Consider the following 17,300-nt stretch of genomic DNA (forward strand, 5'->3'; position numbering starts at 1 on the left):
TCCGGGGCAGTTTAAGAGGGACAGAGACAGGGTTAATCACAGAGTCGACTTCAAAGGGACCAATGAAAGTGGGAGACAGTTTCTTGGATTCAGAGCTGAGTGGGACGAATCTTGTAGACAGCCAAACCTTTTGTCCAGGTGTGGAGGTGGGAGCAGGGGTCCGGTGGCGATCCGCCAGGCGCTTATTGCGTTCCACTGTGCGGAGAAGGGAGGCCCGAGTCGCTCTCCAGGTGCGCCGACACCTCCGAAGATGCTGTTGGACAGAGGGAACAAAGTGCTCACCTTCGACGGCTGGGAGGAGTGGCGGTTGATAGCCTAAGGACGCCACTTTGGGGTCCTTAGGGACTAGAAAAGTGCTATACAAATACAATAATAAATAATTTTTACGATTTATTTTTCTCTTGAACTGATTCAACCAGATTCAGTTAGACATAAACAGCTGTGTAACACTCAAGTTTGACAGCATCCCTCATTTTGATATCTTTGTCCACATGTAATTTTCTGAAGCTTATATTTTAAAAAAGGCTTCATTACTCGAGGTTTTCTAACACAGTCATCTTTCTGGTGGACAGAATATGAACAGCAGCTTGAATCTTTCATGTGAATGAATGAAGTCTTTATTTGTCACTTGCGGTTGCCTACAGGTGAAATTGACCTTTTCTGACCATATATACAATACAAAAACATCACATTGTCTATTTGATTAATAATTTTAGTCTGTACACTGTCTCATTTACCCTGGTGTGTTCTCCCTTTGCTTGTGACCTCACAATATTTGAAAACATAATAGATAGAAAAAATAATTAAATGAAGCCCTATACAACAGTCATATAATAGGTTAGGGGCGATCGTGGCTCAAGAGTTGGCAGTTTGTCTTGTAATCAGAAGGTTGCCGGTTCAAGCCCCGGCTCAGACAGTCTCGGTTGTTGTGTCCTTGGGCAAGACACTTCACCTACTGCCTACCGGTGATGGTCAGAGGGGCCGATGGTGCGATATGGCAGCCTCACTTCTGTCAGTCTTTCCCAGGGCAGCTGTGGCTACAACTGTAGCTGCCTCCACCAGTGTTGAGAGTGGATAGTGGAATTGTAAAGCGCTTTAAGGGTCCTGAAAAGCGCTATATAAATGCAATCCATTAATATTAGTGTGGTTTACCTTTGAGCAGGAAGATTTAAATATATTTCATAACTTATATGTATTTTTCATAGATGGTTTTGACCTGGGGGAATAATAACTTATAAACCTGTAAAATATAAACATAATAGATATAATGTTATTATATATTATGTTTATTTATGAACAGGCAGAACACTTACTCCATGTCTCATTATCTCTCACACTGGTTCACTCTCTCTCACATAAAATCCCCACCAATGATTCAATGATTCACTTCCTTATGAACCACCAAATCAGGTACTGAAGCAGTGACTGAATGAAGCTTCAGATGTTTCAGACATTTGGCCTTTTTAATGCTTTTAAAAGTGGGTTTGATACCCACTGTGGGAGAGGTGGGTCACAGAAACATGTTCTGCTTGCATGCTAGTCAAGTGATGCTTAAAGCTTGTGTTTACCCTTCAGGAGAAAGATTGTTTCATTCCTGTGGGAAACTCTTAGTGGACTGTGTGGGACCCTGACCTGCAGACAGGTTCCTGAAAGACAGGCACACATTAAAGTAGGAGGAAGGTTCCCTCTGAGGTAACCTGCTCAGCAAGCGTATGAGTTGTTTGGATTCACAGATCACCAAGCTGCTGCTTTGTCAGGTGGATTTTTAAAAGCTGGGCCGAGAATGTTCAACATTGGAGGTTGTGGGTGTGTTATGGTGGTTTGACCATAATCGCATCTCAGAGGAAGACGAAGGTTGATCCAGTCTGAGCGTCTGTTCAGTTTGAGGCCTGTGATTGGTCAGCTGTTAGGAAGCAACATAACTTCCTGTTTTGACCTTCAGCTGCTGACTCAGCTCAATCCACCCATCCTCACATTGACGGCCACATTTCTGGGCAACAAGCTGAGAAATGTTAATAAGGAGGCGACAAGACAAAGAAGACCAAGGATGAAGGAGGGAGGAGTTAAAGGAGGAATAAAAACTGGATTCACTGTTCAGATTGTAGATAATTAGAGATATTTACTTTTGTATCAGCCTTCACATCCACAATCATCTCCTCAGAAAAACTGTTAAAACATATTCATATCACAAACTGTGAAATCAAAGTAAGTTTTAGCATTCATTCCACATTATAATCAGTGACTTTCCTTTTTGTCACCGACTCATTTATCACTATAAACTCAATAGTGGTCAGATAATGAGCTCCATATTAACTATTCAGTAACCACTGCACATCTGTTCAATTGTCACGTGTCTGTCTGTCCTGAATCCTACAAACACTCTTAAAGAAAACAAACATTAGCCAAACACACGGTTCATCCTGGTGGTCAGGCGTCGGTCATGCAGATTCCAGGGGTGCTGTGAAAGGTCATACTGTTAACACTCTGCTGTGAAAAGAAGCAACACTGGTTTCAAACACAGTATGTGACTATATTCACTTCTCCCTGTAATTTCAACATTCTTTCAACAACACAGTGTACCTCCATCACCAACACACAGCCTGTAACCACAGTTTTCTTCACACACAAACACAGTAATTCTGTGGTAGAAAAACGTGAAGTTGTGTCCTGCTGTAAATCACATGATCAAATCACATGATTAGCCCTCTGCTGTAGAAAAGTAACGTAAATGTTAGCGCTGCACAGGTGTATACACTCTTTCTCACAGTGACCTCTGTGAGCAACACAAGGTAGTGAATAACACACCCATGGTAAATTAAAAAAGACCCAGAAAAATTACAACTAAAAAGGTTAAATTTGCAGAGTTCACATAGTCATATGACCCAAGTTTCCTTCTGTGGTCTCCTCCTGCTCCTGCAACAATAGAAAAACACAGAGATACATCCACCCTTTTGTCATGTCTGGGTGGTGGTTAACCTTGCATAGTGGTGTTAGTCAGTCAAGTCTTGTGAGCTTTTATCAGCTTTTACCAGTCAGTCAGTCCCCCATTTTTTTTCACTCATTATTCATTCATTGATTCTTTCTTTGGTGATTGTGGAAATTATCGCCGCATTTTGTTTCCACCCTCAGCAAAACGACGACATTTCAAAAAGAAAAAGAATTTAGACTGGATCCTTTTAGACAGGGACTCGCTTTCTAATTGTCCCAATAAGTGAGTTTCTCCTGAGCACATTTTAATTTTGGAGAAACTCACTTTGCAACAACATGTTGTGCAGTTCTTCCTATTCAAAGTTCAGATCTGCTTAGATGACAGAAAAATGATCAAACAAAACTTGCACCGTGAAAGTAACAAAATAAAAAGGAAAAAAGAAAAGAAATAAAGGCCTTGTTAAATCATGACATGTGCTCCTCGTCTCCCAGGACAGTAAATCATACCAAACCTATTGGCTCAACTTTGTAACAAAAGACAAATCATCAGCCAGATTAATCTCAAAGCATTCATCCAATCAGCCACACACAACATACAGCATAACCCTGTTGTCTTATCACATAATGAGTCTCTTCTCATGTATTGTTAAAACTTCACACACACCAGAAACTCACAATCAGCTCACTCATTTAAGACCCCTCATCACCTGTTTCCTCCTCTATGATGCAACCATCTGTCGTATAATATTCAGTCCACTAGTCTATGTATCACTTTCATCTTACTAGCAGTGTTGGGCAAGTTACTTTGAAAAAGTAATTAGTTATAGTTACTAGTTACTTCTTCAAAAAATTAACTGAGTTAGTAACTGAGTTACAATATTCTAAAAGTAATTAATTACTTGAAAAGTAACTATTGCGTTACTTTAAAAAAAACCATTTAACCCTCTGGGGTCCAGGGTATAATTTGCCATTTTTAACTACTTTTGATTTTCCCGCCACATTTTACCTTTAAAAACTATTTACTTTGTCTTGTTTGGTATCATCCTTTTCAGCACAACCTCACGTGTCTGAATTTACAGTCATGTTTTCATTTTGACATACTGTATTAACACAATTGATCTAAAATCAGACAAAAAACATAAAATCAGAGTAGAAAAAAGTTATATTTTTACTGTAACAACCACAAACATGTTTAATGAATCATATTTCATAAATAATTTAAAATCATATGCACAAGTTTTGCAAACAACAGTTATTTGCATCCATTTACCTTTGACCCTTTTAAAATCATTTCAAACTATTTACAGAACAATCAGCTGTTCAATAAGATGCCACAAATTATTTGTGCCACTCCAAAACAATAATTTCTGTCCACTATAAAGGAAACATCACAGCCTGATACCTGCAGGTCTGACAGTAGCAGGTGTGTCACTCCTGTTTCTACCTGGAGACAGCAGTCGTCTCATTGTTCTGACACACAACACAAAACTATCCACAACACTACACACTAACTACACAAGACAACACATTAACTACACCAAACAAGGTAAACGTCACAAATCTCTCACATCTCAAAACTCGCTCTCCCTCTTTTTCTGCTCTCTCTCTCTCTCTCTCTCTCTCCTAAAACTTCCCCTGTTTTTTTGTTTTTGTTTTTGTTTTTTCTCTCATAAGCAGAGAGGACTCGCTGCGCTGTCCTTAGACAGTAAACGTGACGAAACTATTGAGGAAAAAACGCCGCGTATATCTTGTTTATCATGACTCTGGTTTTACGTGGCCTAACAACACAATTTATAAACTGGTACCTTGTTGCTTCGTCTTTAAGTGGTCATGTGATTGGCTTACCACGACTACTTTATTCTTCCTCAGTCAAACAGCAGCACTCATGCGATTGTTTTGCCCCCTTAGCTCCAGGTGTTGTGCCAGAAAGTGATCGTGATCACCGTCCGCGGGAGCGCGCAGCTGCTTAAAGCTGTAGCGTCCAGATTACTTACAGCTACTTCCGTGCAACTGATATAAGATGTGGTAATCTGAAGGGAGCTTCAACTGTCTGTTTGTTGAAAAATAGTAACGGACCGCGTTTTCTTCTTAGTAACTGTAACGGTGTTGTAACGATAGGAATAGTAATTAGTTAGATTACTTGTTACTGAAAAAAGTAACGCTGCTACGTTTCCATCACTGCTTACTAGTGACTTAATCTCATTCTTAGACGCTGTCTTCATGAGTTTCATTGCATGTGTATGTAGGGTTAGTATGGGTAATGCATTTTCTGTTTGTGTGTGTTTTTTGTGTACCGTTCGCGTTTTGTAGTCCAGACTCAATTCTCAATTTTCCCACTTAAAGCAGTTTCCTTTTTCCCAGGATTGCTAACCCAAATTTTGATTTCCCACACTAAACAAACAGCCTTCCTCTGTGCCTTCACCTGCTCCTCTCACTCCGTTCTTCTCTCCCACTTTGCAGTCCAATGGCAGTCAGTTCTCTTCAGCTTTGTCCTGGGTCATCCTCACTGTCTCATGTGCCATTTCACTTCAAAAGTGGCAAATGTCCCTCAGACAGTCTCCTCAAAAGTCATCTTCACACACAGTGAAGTGGCAACTTGCTGAAAACGCATCTCCATCCATCCATGTTGATGGGTTTTCTTTCTCTCTGATGCCGTTTGCACACTCTGCTGCTGGACCTCTCTGCTCAGGACTCTGCTGTTGTCTCTTGGGCTGCTTTCAACTGTTTATGTGCTGTGCTTCTGGAACTGCACTCCTTGTCTTCAGGCAGAGGTTAACTTCCATGGAGCTTATTGTCTCAGGGCGAGGAACACATGGGAGTTAAGCTGTAAACACCACTCAGCCAAAAGCTCGGCCTCAGTGTTTCCTAATGACGTTAAACCTATAATTTTCCTCCCGACTGCTGCATGTGGAAAATTGATTCAGGTATGCTCTACACCTGAAGTGACAAACTAAGACATTTTCACTATTCTCATCACTGCTTAAACAACACACATCTCTCTCTCTGTTTTTGAACTCTCCTTTCTTAAAAACAGAAAGTGGGATTGCAGTTATTTCAGGCTGAGAAACACCCTTCATCTATCATTCATATTTCCTCAACACAAATCTTTTTTATTTCTTTTGTGGCCACTGGGTTAGAAAGTGACCTGCAGAATCATCTCTTCCCCAGTTCAGGACCAGTTCACACACATACTTTCACACCTGTCTGTGGCTCACACGCAGTGACGTCAGACACATTCACCTGCTTTTGGCCAAAACAAAAAACATGATGCTGATGTTACAAAGGTCTCACACACAGGAATCAGGATGCAGAAAAGCTGTTGCCCATCTGAGGTGTGAGGACAAAACTCAACTCTCAGATAGCCGCATGCTTGAGTTATCATAGCTCTGTTTCCCTCCCCTCTGATGCGCTCTAAGCCAGCTCCTGCTCTGATAATGTTTAGCTTGCTCATTAGCTTGGAAGTGACTGCATACAAAACAACAATCAGACTCACACAGACCACGTCTGGCCTGCACTCACACACAAAATAGACCTATCGCTTGCGTCTACACGCACAGTGCTCACTGTTGAAAGCTCTCCAACGCCCCAAATGGGGGAGATTCCAAACTCTCTTCACGGCAGAGTCACCAAACCTAAGTTGTCTTTAAAACTGTCAACGCCCCCAATGGCATAGAAGCCTGCATCTTTCTCATGTGGCTAGCACGCTCCCGGTATCGCGTTTAACGCACAGTCATGTAACCTCTAAGGCCTTCTGTACTTACTGTTTGTGTTGCTTTTCATTCACGGGAAGAGTCTCTGGATCCCGCCAATTGCCATCCAACCCGAGGGGAGTTCAGAAGCTAACTCACTGGCCTGGCGACAAAATTAAGCACCAGGGCTTTCATCAGCCGTCCCAGGTGCTGGCTGCTAGCAGACTTCGGCGGCAGTGTCTCCCCCCTCCACGGTGGACGCAATGTGTTGGGATCCGGCTCGGAAGGACCAAATAAATGTTGGGTCTGCGCTTCCACAGGGCTCGCTATTTTAGAAACGAATTCTTGTTAACGACAAAAACAAGACGGAACCGGGTTTCACTTGCTAGCAGGGGAAGGCTGGTCAGATCCAGGCTCTTGGAGCTCAATGCTCCGCACCTGACGCCTAACCAACTCCTTCAAAGAGCAGCCTTCCTCGCAGCTTTTTATTTCCATGACACAGCTTACACACAAGCACCTCCTATGGTTCTAAAAGATAAGGCACTATGTGTATATGTGTGTGCACGTGTGTGTATGTGTATGTTTGTGTCATGGGGGTGCGTTTGTGTGACCTAAAAGGATCATAAAAGCAGAAAGCTTACAACACAAGAAACAGATCTTTCAGATAGGATGTGCTTATAATAAAAACACGTCAGCCCCCCCCAGCACCACAGTGGCTGGAGAGGTGGTCAGGTACAAAGGAATGTCTTTGATTCTATAGTTTGAACTAAGACTTTACAAATTTAAGAAACACAATGGCAACATTTAACAATTTAACTCCAACAGGGAGACAAACTCGCTGCTGTAGTCACAGAACAAAAGAAAAAAAGAAGAGAACTTGGTGGCTGACCATATGGAGACAGGACACATTGAACTCTTCCTTCACCAAAGTCATAGCACAGTCTTTAACTTTCCCATCACACCACTGCTGGAGGCTTCCAGTCTCATCCCAGCCAGAAGTTTGGTACCACAAGCAAAGAGCCAGCATTTCCGTGATGTCTGTTTAAGGCTTTTATGCTGACACAAATGACAGTTTTTTAAGGGTAAACGCACCCGTGCCATGATGATAAAGACACAAAAACATGTGACTTGGAATTTTTTGAGCTTTGCTTTAATCTTCTGTGGTTAACCACAATAATCCTAAAGTCAGCTTAATGAAGGCCTCAGTTTGAAAACTGAGGAACAAAAAAGGAAAAAAAACATTAAACGCAGAAAACAGGAAGTAAGAATGAGTCAAGATGTGACTGTTGACACTTTTTATGTGTTCGATCATCTCAGCAATGAAAGGAAAATATTTGCCTCATATATTCTGTGAAACTTCTGTACCTTTACATTTACTGAAGCAGATGTTGAAGCACTTGTAAGAACAAGAGATGCACCAGTATCATTGTCATTCTCTCAAACTTCAGTGAAACCAGTAAATCTGTTTGTACAGAAGAAGAGTTTGTTCCTCTGTGTCAGCTTTATTTGACTCCCATGAGCTCCTTAATGTAAAGCCTGTTGCTGATGCTGCGTGAACTTCAACGTCTGAAATCTGCAGCTGTTTCACTTAAGGCACATGTGACCAAATTAACATATATCCCAGCATGCACTGGGGTACCCAGGAGGCCTGTAGGCTGTCAGATATTGGATTAGGGTTATTCTCTGTCAGCGTGTCAATACTATGTTACTGTAGATATTGTTCAGTGTTGATGGCGGCTTGTTGCTGGATCGGCTGAATGTGAAAGTCAATAAGAACACAGCGATCTGAAGGACTGATGACATCACAAGCAGACAAATTTAAAATGATTAATGCTAACGTTTAATCTGAAAACTGTTAGAGCATCAAAGTTGCAAAAGATCATTTTCTTTTGTCTAAAAGTGAAACCAGTAGGATATTTCTTCTGGTTTTGTTCAGTATTTGCAGTAATGACCTTCTCTGTGGTTCACACATGGAGACGTCTTTATGGAATTGGAAGTAATTGCATCTTTATGCGTCAGCTGATGGAGTCATGTGATGGGGTCATGTGACACAGTTCATTTGAGTCAGCAGCAAATTAGCAGGATTCATTTAACAGCAAGATGAAGATGTTTCTACTGTCTCTGCTACTTGTGAACGGTACTGTTACCTCCAATTATTGGTTTTAACATTAATGATGATTTTACTGTATTTTACATGAGGCAAATGATATTACTGTCATTTTTTATATTGTTGATTGTGATATGAATAATGTATAATTTGTCATACATTTAAAACTATAAACTATTGTTTCACAAATTATTTCAAGTAAAATTGAAACAATGGGGATGATTAATTTCATTAACCCTTTAAGACCTACCATAGAACCAAGTCCGCCAGAGCTTATATTATATTTTTACATGCTGTGGAGCCATTTTTGGGAGCATTTCAAGTTGCTATACATAAATACAACCATTATCTCCCAAATTGTAAAAATATGTATGCATTAAGTCCATAGTAACCACATAAATTGCAAAAAAGGCAATAAACTAGAAAAAAAAAAATCCCTTTCTTTTTTAATGTATATATTTCTAGTTAGAGAAATTTCTGAGAGATAACTCTCAAAACTGTAAAAAAAAAAAAAAAAAAGTTTCCAAAAATAGTTTCCAACCACAGGAAATTTATTTTGAGTGTCTTCATAGTTTTATTTTTGAGATACACCAATTTTTATATACTGTAGGAAAAAGGAAAACAGATAATATAATGCAAATTTGCCCAAATAAATAAACTGACACAAAGGGAAACACAGCCACGAGAGAGACTACAACACTGACAAAGAGAAACACAGGGCTTAAATACACTGAGGGATAACGACGGAAGGAGAGCACAGCTGGACGAGACAAGGGAAGCAAAACTAGAATCACTGACATGAGACACGGACCTTCAAAGTAAAACAGGAAACACACTGACTGAACTCTAGACATGTACAGTGGGGCAAAAAAGTATTTAGTCAGCCACCGATTGTGCAAGTTCCCCCACTTAAAATGATGACAGAGGTCAGTAATTTGCACCAGAGGTACACTTCAACTGTGAGAGACAGAATGTGAAAAAAAAAATCCATGAATTCACATGGTAGGATTTGTAAAGAATTTATTCATAAATCAGGGTGGAAAATAAGTATTTGGTCAATAGCAAAAATACAACTCAATACTTTGTAACATAACCTTTGTTGGCAATAACAGAGGTCAAACGTTTACTATAGGTCTTTACCAGGTTTGCACACACAGTAGCTGGTATTTTGGCCCATTCCTCCATGCAGATCTTCTCAAGAGCAGTGATGTTTTGGGGCTGTCGCCGAGCAACACGGACTTTCAACTCCCGCCACAGATTTTCTATGGGGTTGAGGTCTGGAGACTGGCTAGGCCACTCCAGGACTTTCAAATGCTTCTTACGGAGCCACTCCTTTGTTGCCCGGGCGCTGTGTTTTGGATCATTGTCATGTTGGAAGACCCAGCCTCGTTTCATCTTCAAAGTTCTCACTGATGGAAGGAGGTTTTGGCTCAAAATCTCATGATACTTGGCCCCATTGATTCTGTCCTTAACACGGATCAGTCGTCCTGTCCCCTTGGCAGAAAAACAGCCCCATAGCATGATGTTTCCACCCCCATGCTTCACAGTAGGTATGGTGTTCTTGGGATGCAACTCAGTATTCTTCTTCCTCCAAACACGACGAGTTGAGTTTATACCAAAAAGTACTACTTTGGTTTCATCTGACCACATGACATTCTCCCAATCCTCTGCTGTATCATCCATGTGCTCTCTGGCAAACTTCAGACGGGCCTGGACATGCACTGGCTTCAGCAGCGGAACACGTCTGGCACTGCGGGATTTGATTCCCTGCCGTTGTAGTGTGTTACTGATGGTGACCTTTGTTACTTTGGTCCCAGCTCTCTGCAGGTCATTCACCAGGTCCCCCCCCGTGTGGTTCTGGGATCTTTGCTCACCGTTCTCATGATCATTTTGACCCCACGGGATGAGATCTTGCGTGGAGCCCCAGATCGAGGGAGATTATCAGTGGTCTTGTATGTCTTCCATTTTCTGATGATTGCTCCCACAGTTGATTTTTTCACACCAAGCTGCTTGCCTATTGTAGATTCACTCTTCCCAGTCTGGTGCAGGTCTACAATTCTTTTCCTGGTGTCCTTCAAAAGCTCTTTGGTCTTGGCCATGGCGGAGTTTGGAGTCTGACTGGTTGAGGCTGTGGACAGGTGTCTTTTATACAGATGATGAGGTCAAACAGGTGCCATTCATACAGGTAACGAGTGGGGGACAGAAAAGCTTCTTACAGAAGACGTTACAGGTCTGTGAGAGCCAGGGATTTTCCTTGTTTGAGGTGATCAAATACTTATTTTCCACCCTGATTTACGAATAAATTCATTACAAATCCTACCATGTGAATTCATGGATTTTTTTTTCACATTCTGTCTCTCACAGTTGAAGTGTACCTCTGGTGCAAATTACTGACCTCTGTCATCATTTTAAGTGGGGGAACTTGCACAATCGGTGGCTGACTAAATACTTTTTTGCCCCACTGTAACAGCAACTGAGGAGACAGAACATAGGGACCTGAAACATGGAACAGAAAGGCACAGTAGACATAACATGAACATAACGCCACAGAGAAAGCATAAAACAAAACACAGGACTTCTTACAAAATAAAATAGGTAACATAATGAAATGCAGACATGACTACATGAACTTGACAGCATAAGAAACAGACATGAAACACATGAAGGGCAAGGGAGACCTAACAGGGGTTGAAAGCACAAGGGGAAACTCATAAGCAAATGAACTTAGATAACCTAAAGAACTTAAACATACCATAAACATCAGAATAAACTAAAACTCAGAACGCTGGGTCAATAGACCCAAGAACGTGACACAAAAACTATACAGAAAGGCACAAAATCAAAAATTAAGGTAATGGTGGACTTGGTTCTGTGGTCCATGTTATATTCCCAGTGCTCCAGGCTTGTGAAATCTAAAACCAGTATTTGAATACATTCACGCTGTTTGAGTTTGATTTTACAAGTTAGAATGACATTAAAGTCATTAACTGGAGATGAAAAAGTATCACTTTTCATAACTTTTAGTTCTGGAACTTGAAACGAATCTGTATGATTCCCTGGTTGAACTGGTGCACTCAGACTGGACTATTCTCATTTCCCTCACATAGTGTGCATTTTTCAGAGAAGTTCGACATGTGCAGAAATGCTCTTTGATTTCAGTATTTCTTGCCCTTATAAATAAATTACCTGCAAACAAACTCAAAATATGGAGCTAATTTGTGTTTTTCTATGTGCTCACAGTTTCCCAGGCTGTGGTGGTGGAGGTGAATGAGGGGAAAATGTTTGTCCTGTTACCCTGCCAGTACTCAGGAGTTATATTTAAGAACCACACAGTGATGTGGACTCGCAATGATCTTAATCCCAAAACTGTCCACCGACAACGAGAAGGAGGAGATGATCTTAGAGAACAAAACCAGCGTTACAGCGAGCGCACATCAATGAGACCTGATGCTCTGGACTCTGGAGACTTCAGCCTCACTCTGAGAAAACCAACGAAGACTGACAGTGGAGAATACACCTGCTCCATCACCGATGGACAAGAAGAACTGATAGTGAGACGCGTATGGCTGCAAGTCAAAGGTCATAAATAAATGACACCTGCTGTAACCACAGATCAGAAGCTAATACTGTAGATCATAGGTGTCGAACTCCAGGCCTCGAGGGCCGGTGTCCTGCAGGTTTTAGATGTGTCCTTGATACAACAGCTGATAGACCCTGTGCACAAGAAAATGCTAACTTCCTGTTTTAAGACTGGATGTAGGTTTGTACATTTCCGTTAGCTTTATTTTGCAGTCAATTGCTACTGCGAAGGTGGACTCAAAAATCATGTCCAAAACACAAAAACAGAAAGATTACGTTAGGTTACAAAGAGCAGAGGGTGGGAACACTCACCATGGCTGTGTCATAAAAAAAATCTAATGATCAATTTGATGTTTGAAGTGCGTAGATCGATTGTTTGTTTACATCACTCAACACAAGCATGCAGAAGACACATCGTCCACATTCAGAAGCACATCTCTGTATAGTGACTGGTCTTATGATTTAAACAGGCAAATGTCCAGCATTCAAACTGCAGGTGAACAATAGTCAAAGCCTGATGTTTCCCTGTTATGTCGATATCAGTACACACAGCATGTCAACAAACCGTGAAAAAAAAATACATGAATGATTGCGGGTAAGGGTCTCTGTATGCGAGTATTTACGAAGGGTATGTTGTGACTTTTAGTGCAATTTTGCATGCTTTTTGTTTTTGTTTTCTAAAGTGCATTGTGTTCTGCGTCCGTTCGTTCGCGCACCGGATTATAAGGTGCATTAAGCTTAAATTAAGCAATTAAGGTTAAAGTTAAATTCATTAGTTCTAAAATCTGTCATTGTGATTTATAGAAAAACAAATATGCTGTATGTTTATTTCTCAAATAAATGTTTAGGACTGAAACCAGGTTTTTATCTTTGGTTTGAACTTTGAGAGTTTAAACAAGAGAGAAAGGTGTGAAGCTGTTCTGTTCATGCCTGTCTGAGAAAACTCACCTTCTCAAATACTGAGAAATTAGAATACTTTGTCTCTTTTGCTCTGAGGCACGAGGGAAAAATATGAACATGTTGATGATCATCATGTACAGATATATTTGGTAAATGCCCAAGACATCCTGAGAAATGTAAATTGCCGCTTGAGTCTTCTATTTGGTTGACTTTTTTTTGGAAAAGCCCACTGTAAACAAGACGCGAATATCACACTGTAAACGAAGCGCCCTACAGGAGTTTCCCCACCAGAAGTAGCATATGCTAAGGTGCACATAGTCTATTTAAATAGCTAAATGACCTCCTCAGCATGTCCTGAAGTTCTCCAGAGGCCTGGTAATAAACTAATCATTTGATTCAGGTGTGTTGACCCAGGGTGAGATCTAAAACCTGCAGGACACCGGCCCTCGAGGCCTGGAGTTGAAAACCGCTGCTGTAGATACAGGTCAGAGGTCATGAAGTTCATGCATCCATAAGAATGCGGTGGGGTGTTTTGTTACTTACCTGCAGAGGAGGGGTTGGAGGATTGGGTTCCGGGGGTGGTGTTAGAGGTGGCTGATTCACACAGCTGACCTCCATCATCTGATCATGGCTCCCGATTTGTGTATGTTGCCATAACCAGAAGCGACAACACTGTGTGTGGTGTAAAGGTGGGAGTTTAAAAAAAAAAAATCCCCAAGCTCGGGTTTCTACCAGAGGCCTGGGAGCTTGAAGGTCCTACACAGTATCTTAGCTTTTCCTAGGACTGCGCTCTTCTGGACAGAGATCTCCGATGTTGTTCTTGGGTTCTGCTGGAGCCACTCGCCTAGCTTGGGAGTCACTGCACCTAGTGCAATTACCACTGTGACCACTGTGACCTTCATCCTCCACATCTTCTCAAACTCTTCTGCAGCTTCTTCTGTTCCTTCTTCCCGTTATTGTTGTAATTCGGTGTAGTGATCCCATCTATCACTATGGCCGTCTTCTTCTTCTTGTCTACTAATGGTGGTGGCTACACTTTTGACAAGACTTGACGATGCATGGAAGTTCACCTAACAAGTCTACATTTGTTTTTGCTCTGCATTTAGGTTTTTCAGCTTATCCTGATGTTTTGTCTCGTAGTGCCGTCTTAAATTAAATTCCTTAATTACAGCCACATTACCTCCACACTTTACCGGCAATGTCTGTAAACATATATTCAGCCTCCCAGTAGTGCTGTAAGGCTGTTTTCAGAATCAACTTTTCTCTTCGCCATTGTGAGCGGCTAGCTTCGTGATAACAGAAATTTGACTTGGTTGATGCGGAAATGTTGCCAGCTATCTAGCGTTTGGCAAGGAGGCTGCAGCGCTGCATTATGGGATCTGTAGTATTAGCACCTCATGTCGCCGGGCCATGCATAACAATAATAATTAATCTATATAAAATGATCTCTCAGGCAGGATATAAATCTATGCTGGGCCGGATGTGGCCCGCGGGCCTTGAGTTTGACACATGTACTCTAGATTAAGGTAAAAGGTAAAGGCAGTGCAGACCTCAGTTTGTGTATAATACGTTAAAATGTGTTGGGTGATATTAATTTTCTGTTTGTTTTTTCACAACAGGATCTATGTTCATGGAGTGGTTTATCATAATTTTATTCTGTGTTGTGGTCATCCTTGTTTGCATAGCTTATGTCTACGGTGCTCACAGGAATCAAGCATTACAGCACAGAGCAGAGAAGGTATGTGAGTCTGTGTCTTGCTGGGTATTGTTTTTGTATATGACTGCATTTATGTTTATGGGTGTTATCAAAACAAAAGGTATGGAAGATCTAAATGGAGACAAATAGACACACACATTCTGATGCTTTCCTCTCTGTTCTTTAGGAAATGTAAGAAGCTTTCTGTTCTGCTACACAGCTGACCTGCCTCAGGAAACTACAGTGGACTGGAGGTGCTCAAACTACAAACATGGCTGTCCACACCGGATGGTTTAACTGGCATGCAAAGTGAAAATGATTCAGTTCTGTTAACCTAAATATATAGCTGATGCTTCATAACTGATAATTGAAGTTAGGGGTCCTTAATGTTGGATATCACACTCTGAACAGGACACCAAATTGTCTGTTTTCTGTGTTGTGGTGTTTTATTGATGTAAAGTCGTTTTCTAGCAGTGCAGTTCTTTTTAATTTGCTGGTGACCATTGAGGGCACATTTCCACACACTGGTCTCAACTGTTCAGCTTTTCTCTTGCATGAATTTGCTGATGTTGTTCTTTTTGAAATCTTGTGTTGTTTGTAAATGAACTGGTTCTGAGCACTCATTTATACAAACCTTACTCAGACAGACATATTTTCTACACAAGTGCTTTCTATCCAGTATTCACACTTTGATGGATTGATCAATATGCCGCCCACACATTTGACTTGCAGACGGGGATCAAACCATCAACCTTCTGATGTGTCGATGATCTGCTCTACCTCCTGAGTTACAGCCGCCTCGTGTGTTTTAAACATCAGTGAAGCACATTTGTTCCACCAGTATGTTTTTATCACACGTCAGAGTAACAGTCTAACTGGGGATCATGAAAATGTTTCAGCTTACAGCTGCGATGGCAGTCGTGTGGAGAGACTATACCAAGTGCAAGTGCGGATGAAGGATTTGTTATGATTTAACTTTATTTACAGAGGGGCACATCTAAATACAAACAAGAGGTAAACGTAACAGCAGCTACACTAAAAAACCTAAACTGGAATGACTAAAACGCAGACAGAACACAGGGCCTGCAAGCAGCAATGACATGGAAAGCAACATGCAAAAAACTATACAGTAATGACACAGATGGACAAGTAACAATCAAAAGAAAACACAGGGCTTAAATACACACAGGAGCAATCAGAGAATGGAAGACAGGAGGGAAACACAGCTGGCAGAAATCAGAGCTGACGAGACAAGAAAGCAAAACATGACACATGACACACAGGACAGGGTTCTATCAAAGTAAAACAGGAAATACAACAGGAATGCATGAGCTTAATATGAGACGTGTAGGGAGGCAATAGGGAGGGAACACAGAGACGTGGGACGAGGGCAGGCACAGAGACACAGAACAGAAGGAGCTCAAAACACAAACCAAACAAAGAACAAGAAAATCCCAAATCCTAAAAAACAAGAGGGTTAAACTTAATTTTTTGTTCATTCAGTTTTAAAATTAACCAGAAGCCAGTGACCATAATGAGTGTGGATGTGGAAGCTGCTGCTCTGTGAGCGTGGGGAAGTTTCAAATAAATACAGGGTCATGAGTGGCCACATGGGGGCGCTGCTGGGCACTTTTTGATCTATTCAAAAATACATTGATCCTTCAGTCTGCTGTGTCTGAGCGAACACCGTAAAATCACAGCATTGGAAATATAATAAATCTGAATATTGCAGAAAAAGAAGAAGCTTTATTTCCACAGATGAAGGAGAGATGTTATTACCTCCTGATTTACAGTTTATTTACAGACACAATTAATTTAAAATAAATCTGAACTTATGGTTGTTATTCATTCATATCAGTGTTAGCATGTGTGCTGTTCGAGCAGCATCTTTCTGTCACACCCAGAAAAGACTGAAGTCCATTCTGAGCCTGTAAAACGTCTCTGTCATTAACACGGTTTTTGAAACAAAGCCCAGAGTCCTTCTGTCCTGAACTGTAGGAGTTAATCATTGATTTTATGCCAGGATCACAGCTTTACTCCACCTGTCTGACTTCTTCATGTGTCTGTGCCACATTGACTGCCTCTTCTTCTTTGTTTGTCTTTGAGAAGCTTTACATGTAAAACGAGGCATCGAAGCTTCAGTAAAGCCTTTATTTAGATCCTGTGTGGAGCTGCACGACCAACATGTGACTTTCAGCTTGATTCAAAGTGTTTCATTAACAGCATCACATTAACTGATCTGGAATTAAAGACGTTTACACAGGGTGAGGCTGTTCACTTATTTAATGACACTAAATGAATGAAACACATAAAACCTGCAGCTGGTTTAAAGTGTTTTATTGGCTTTGACTGTAATTTTAAATAAATGTGCTGAAAAGCTGAAGTGAATCGATCAGAGAGT

The 17,300-nt window shown here is 41.1% G+C and overlaps 1 protein-coding gene across 1 annotated transcript in view; it reads left to right on the plus strand.

Moving 5' to 3' along the window:
• LOC148103212 (CD276 antigen-like) overlaps positions 1–14,255 on the plus strand; it is a 41,094-nt gene extending 26,839 nt beyond the window's left edge. Inside the window, exons 6-8 of the mRNA XM_087838073.1 lie at positions 2,454–2,467; positions 12,058–12,303; positions 14,179–14,255. Of these exons, the coding sequence (XP_087694199.1) occupies positions 2,454–2,467; positions 12,058–12,303; positions 14,179–14,255 (337 nt within the window). The remainder of the gene's footprint in view (positions 1–2,453; positions 2,468–12,057; positions 12,304–14,178) is intronic.
• The last annotated feature ends 3,045 nt before the right edge of the window (positions 14,256–17,300 follow it).

Source organism: Neolamprologus brichardi, chromosome 3, assembly GCF_056152115.1.
Source record: "Neolamprologus brichardi isolate AB-2024 chromosome 3, ASM5615211v1, whole genome shotgun sequence".
NCBI classification, from domain to species: Eukaryota; Metazoa; Chordata; class Actinopteri; order Cichliformes; family Cichlidae; genus Neolamprologus; species Neolamprologus brichardi.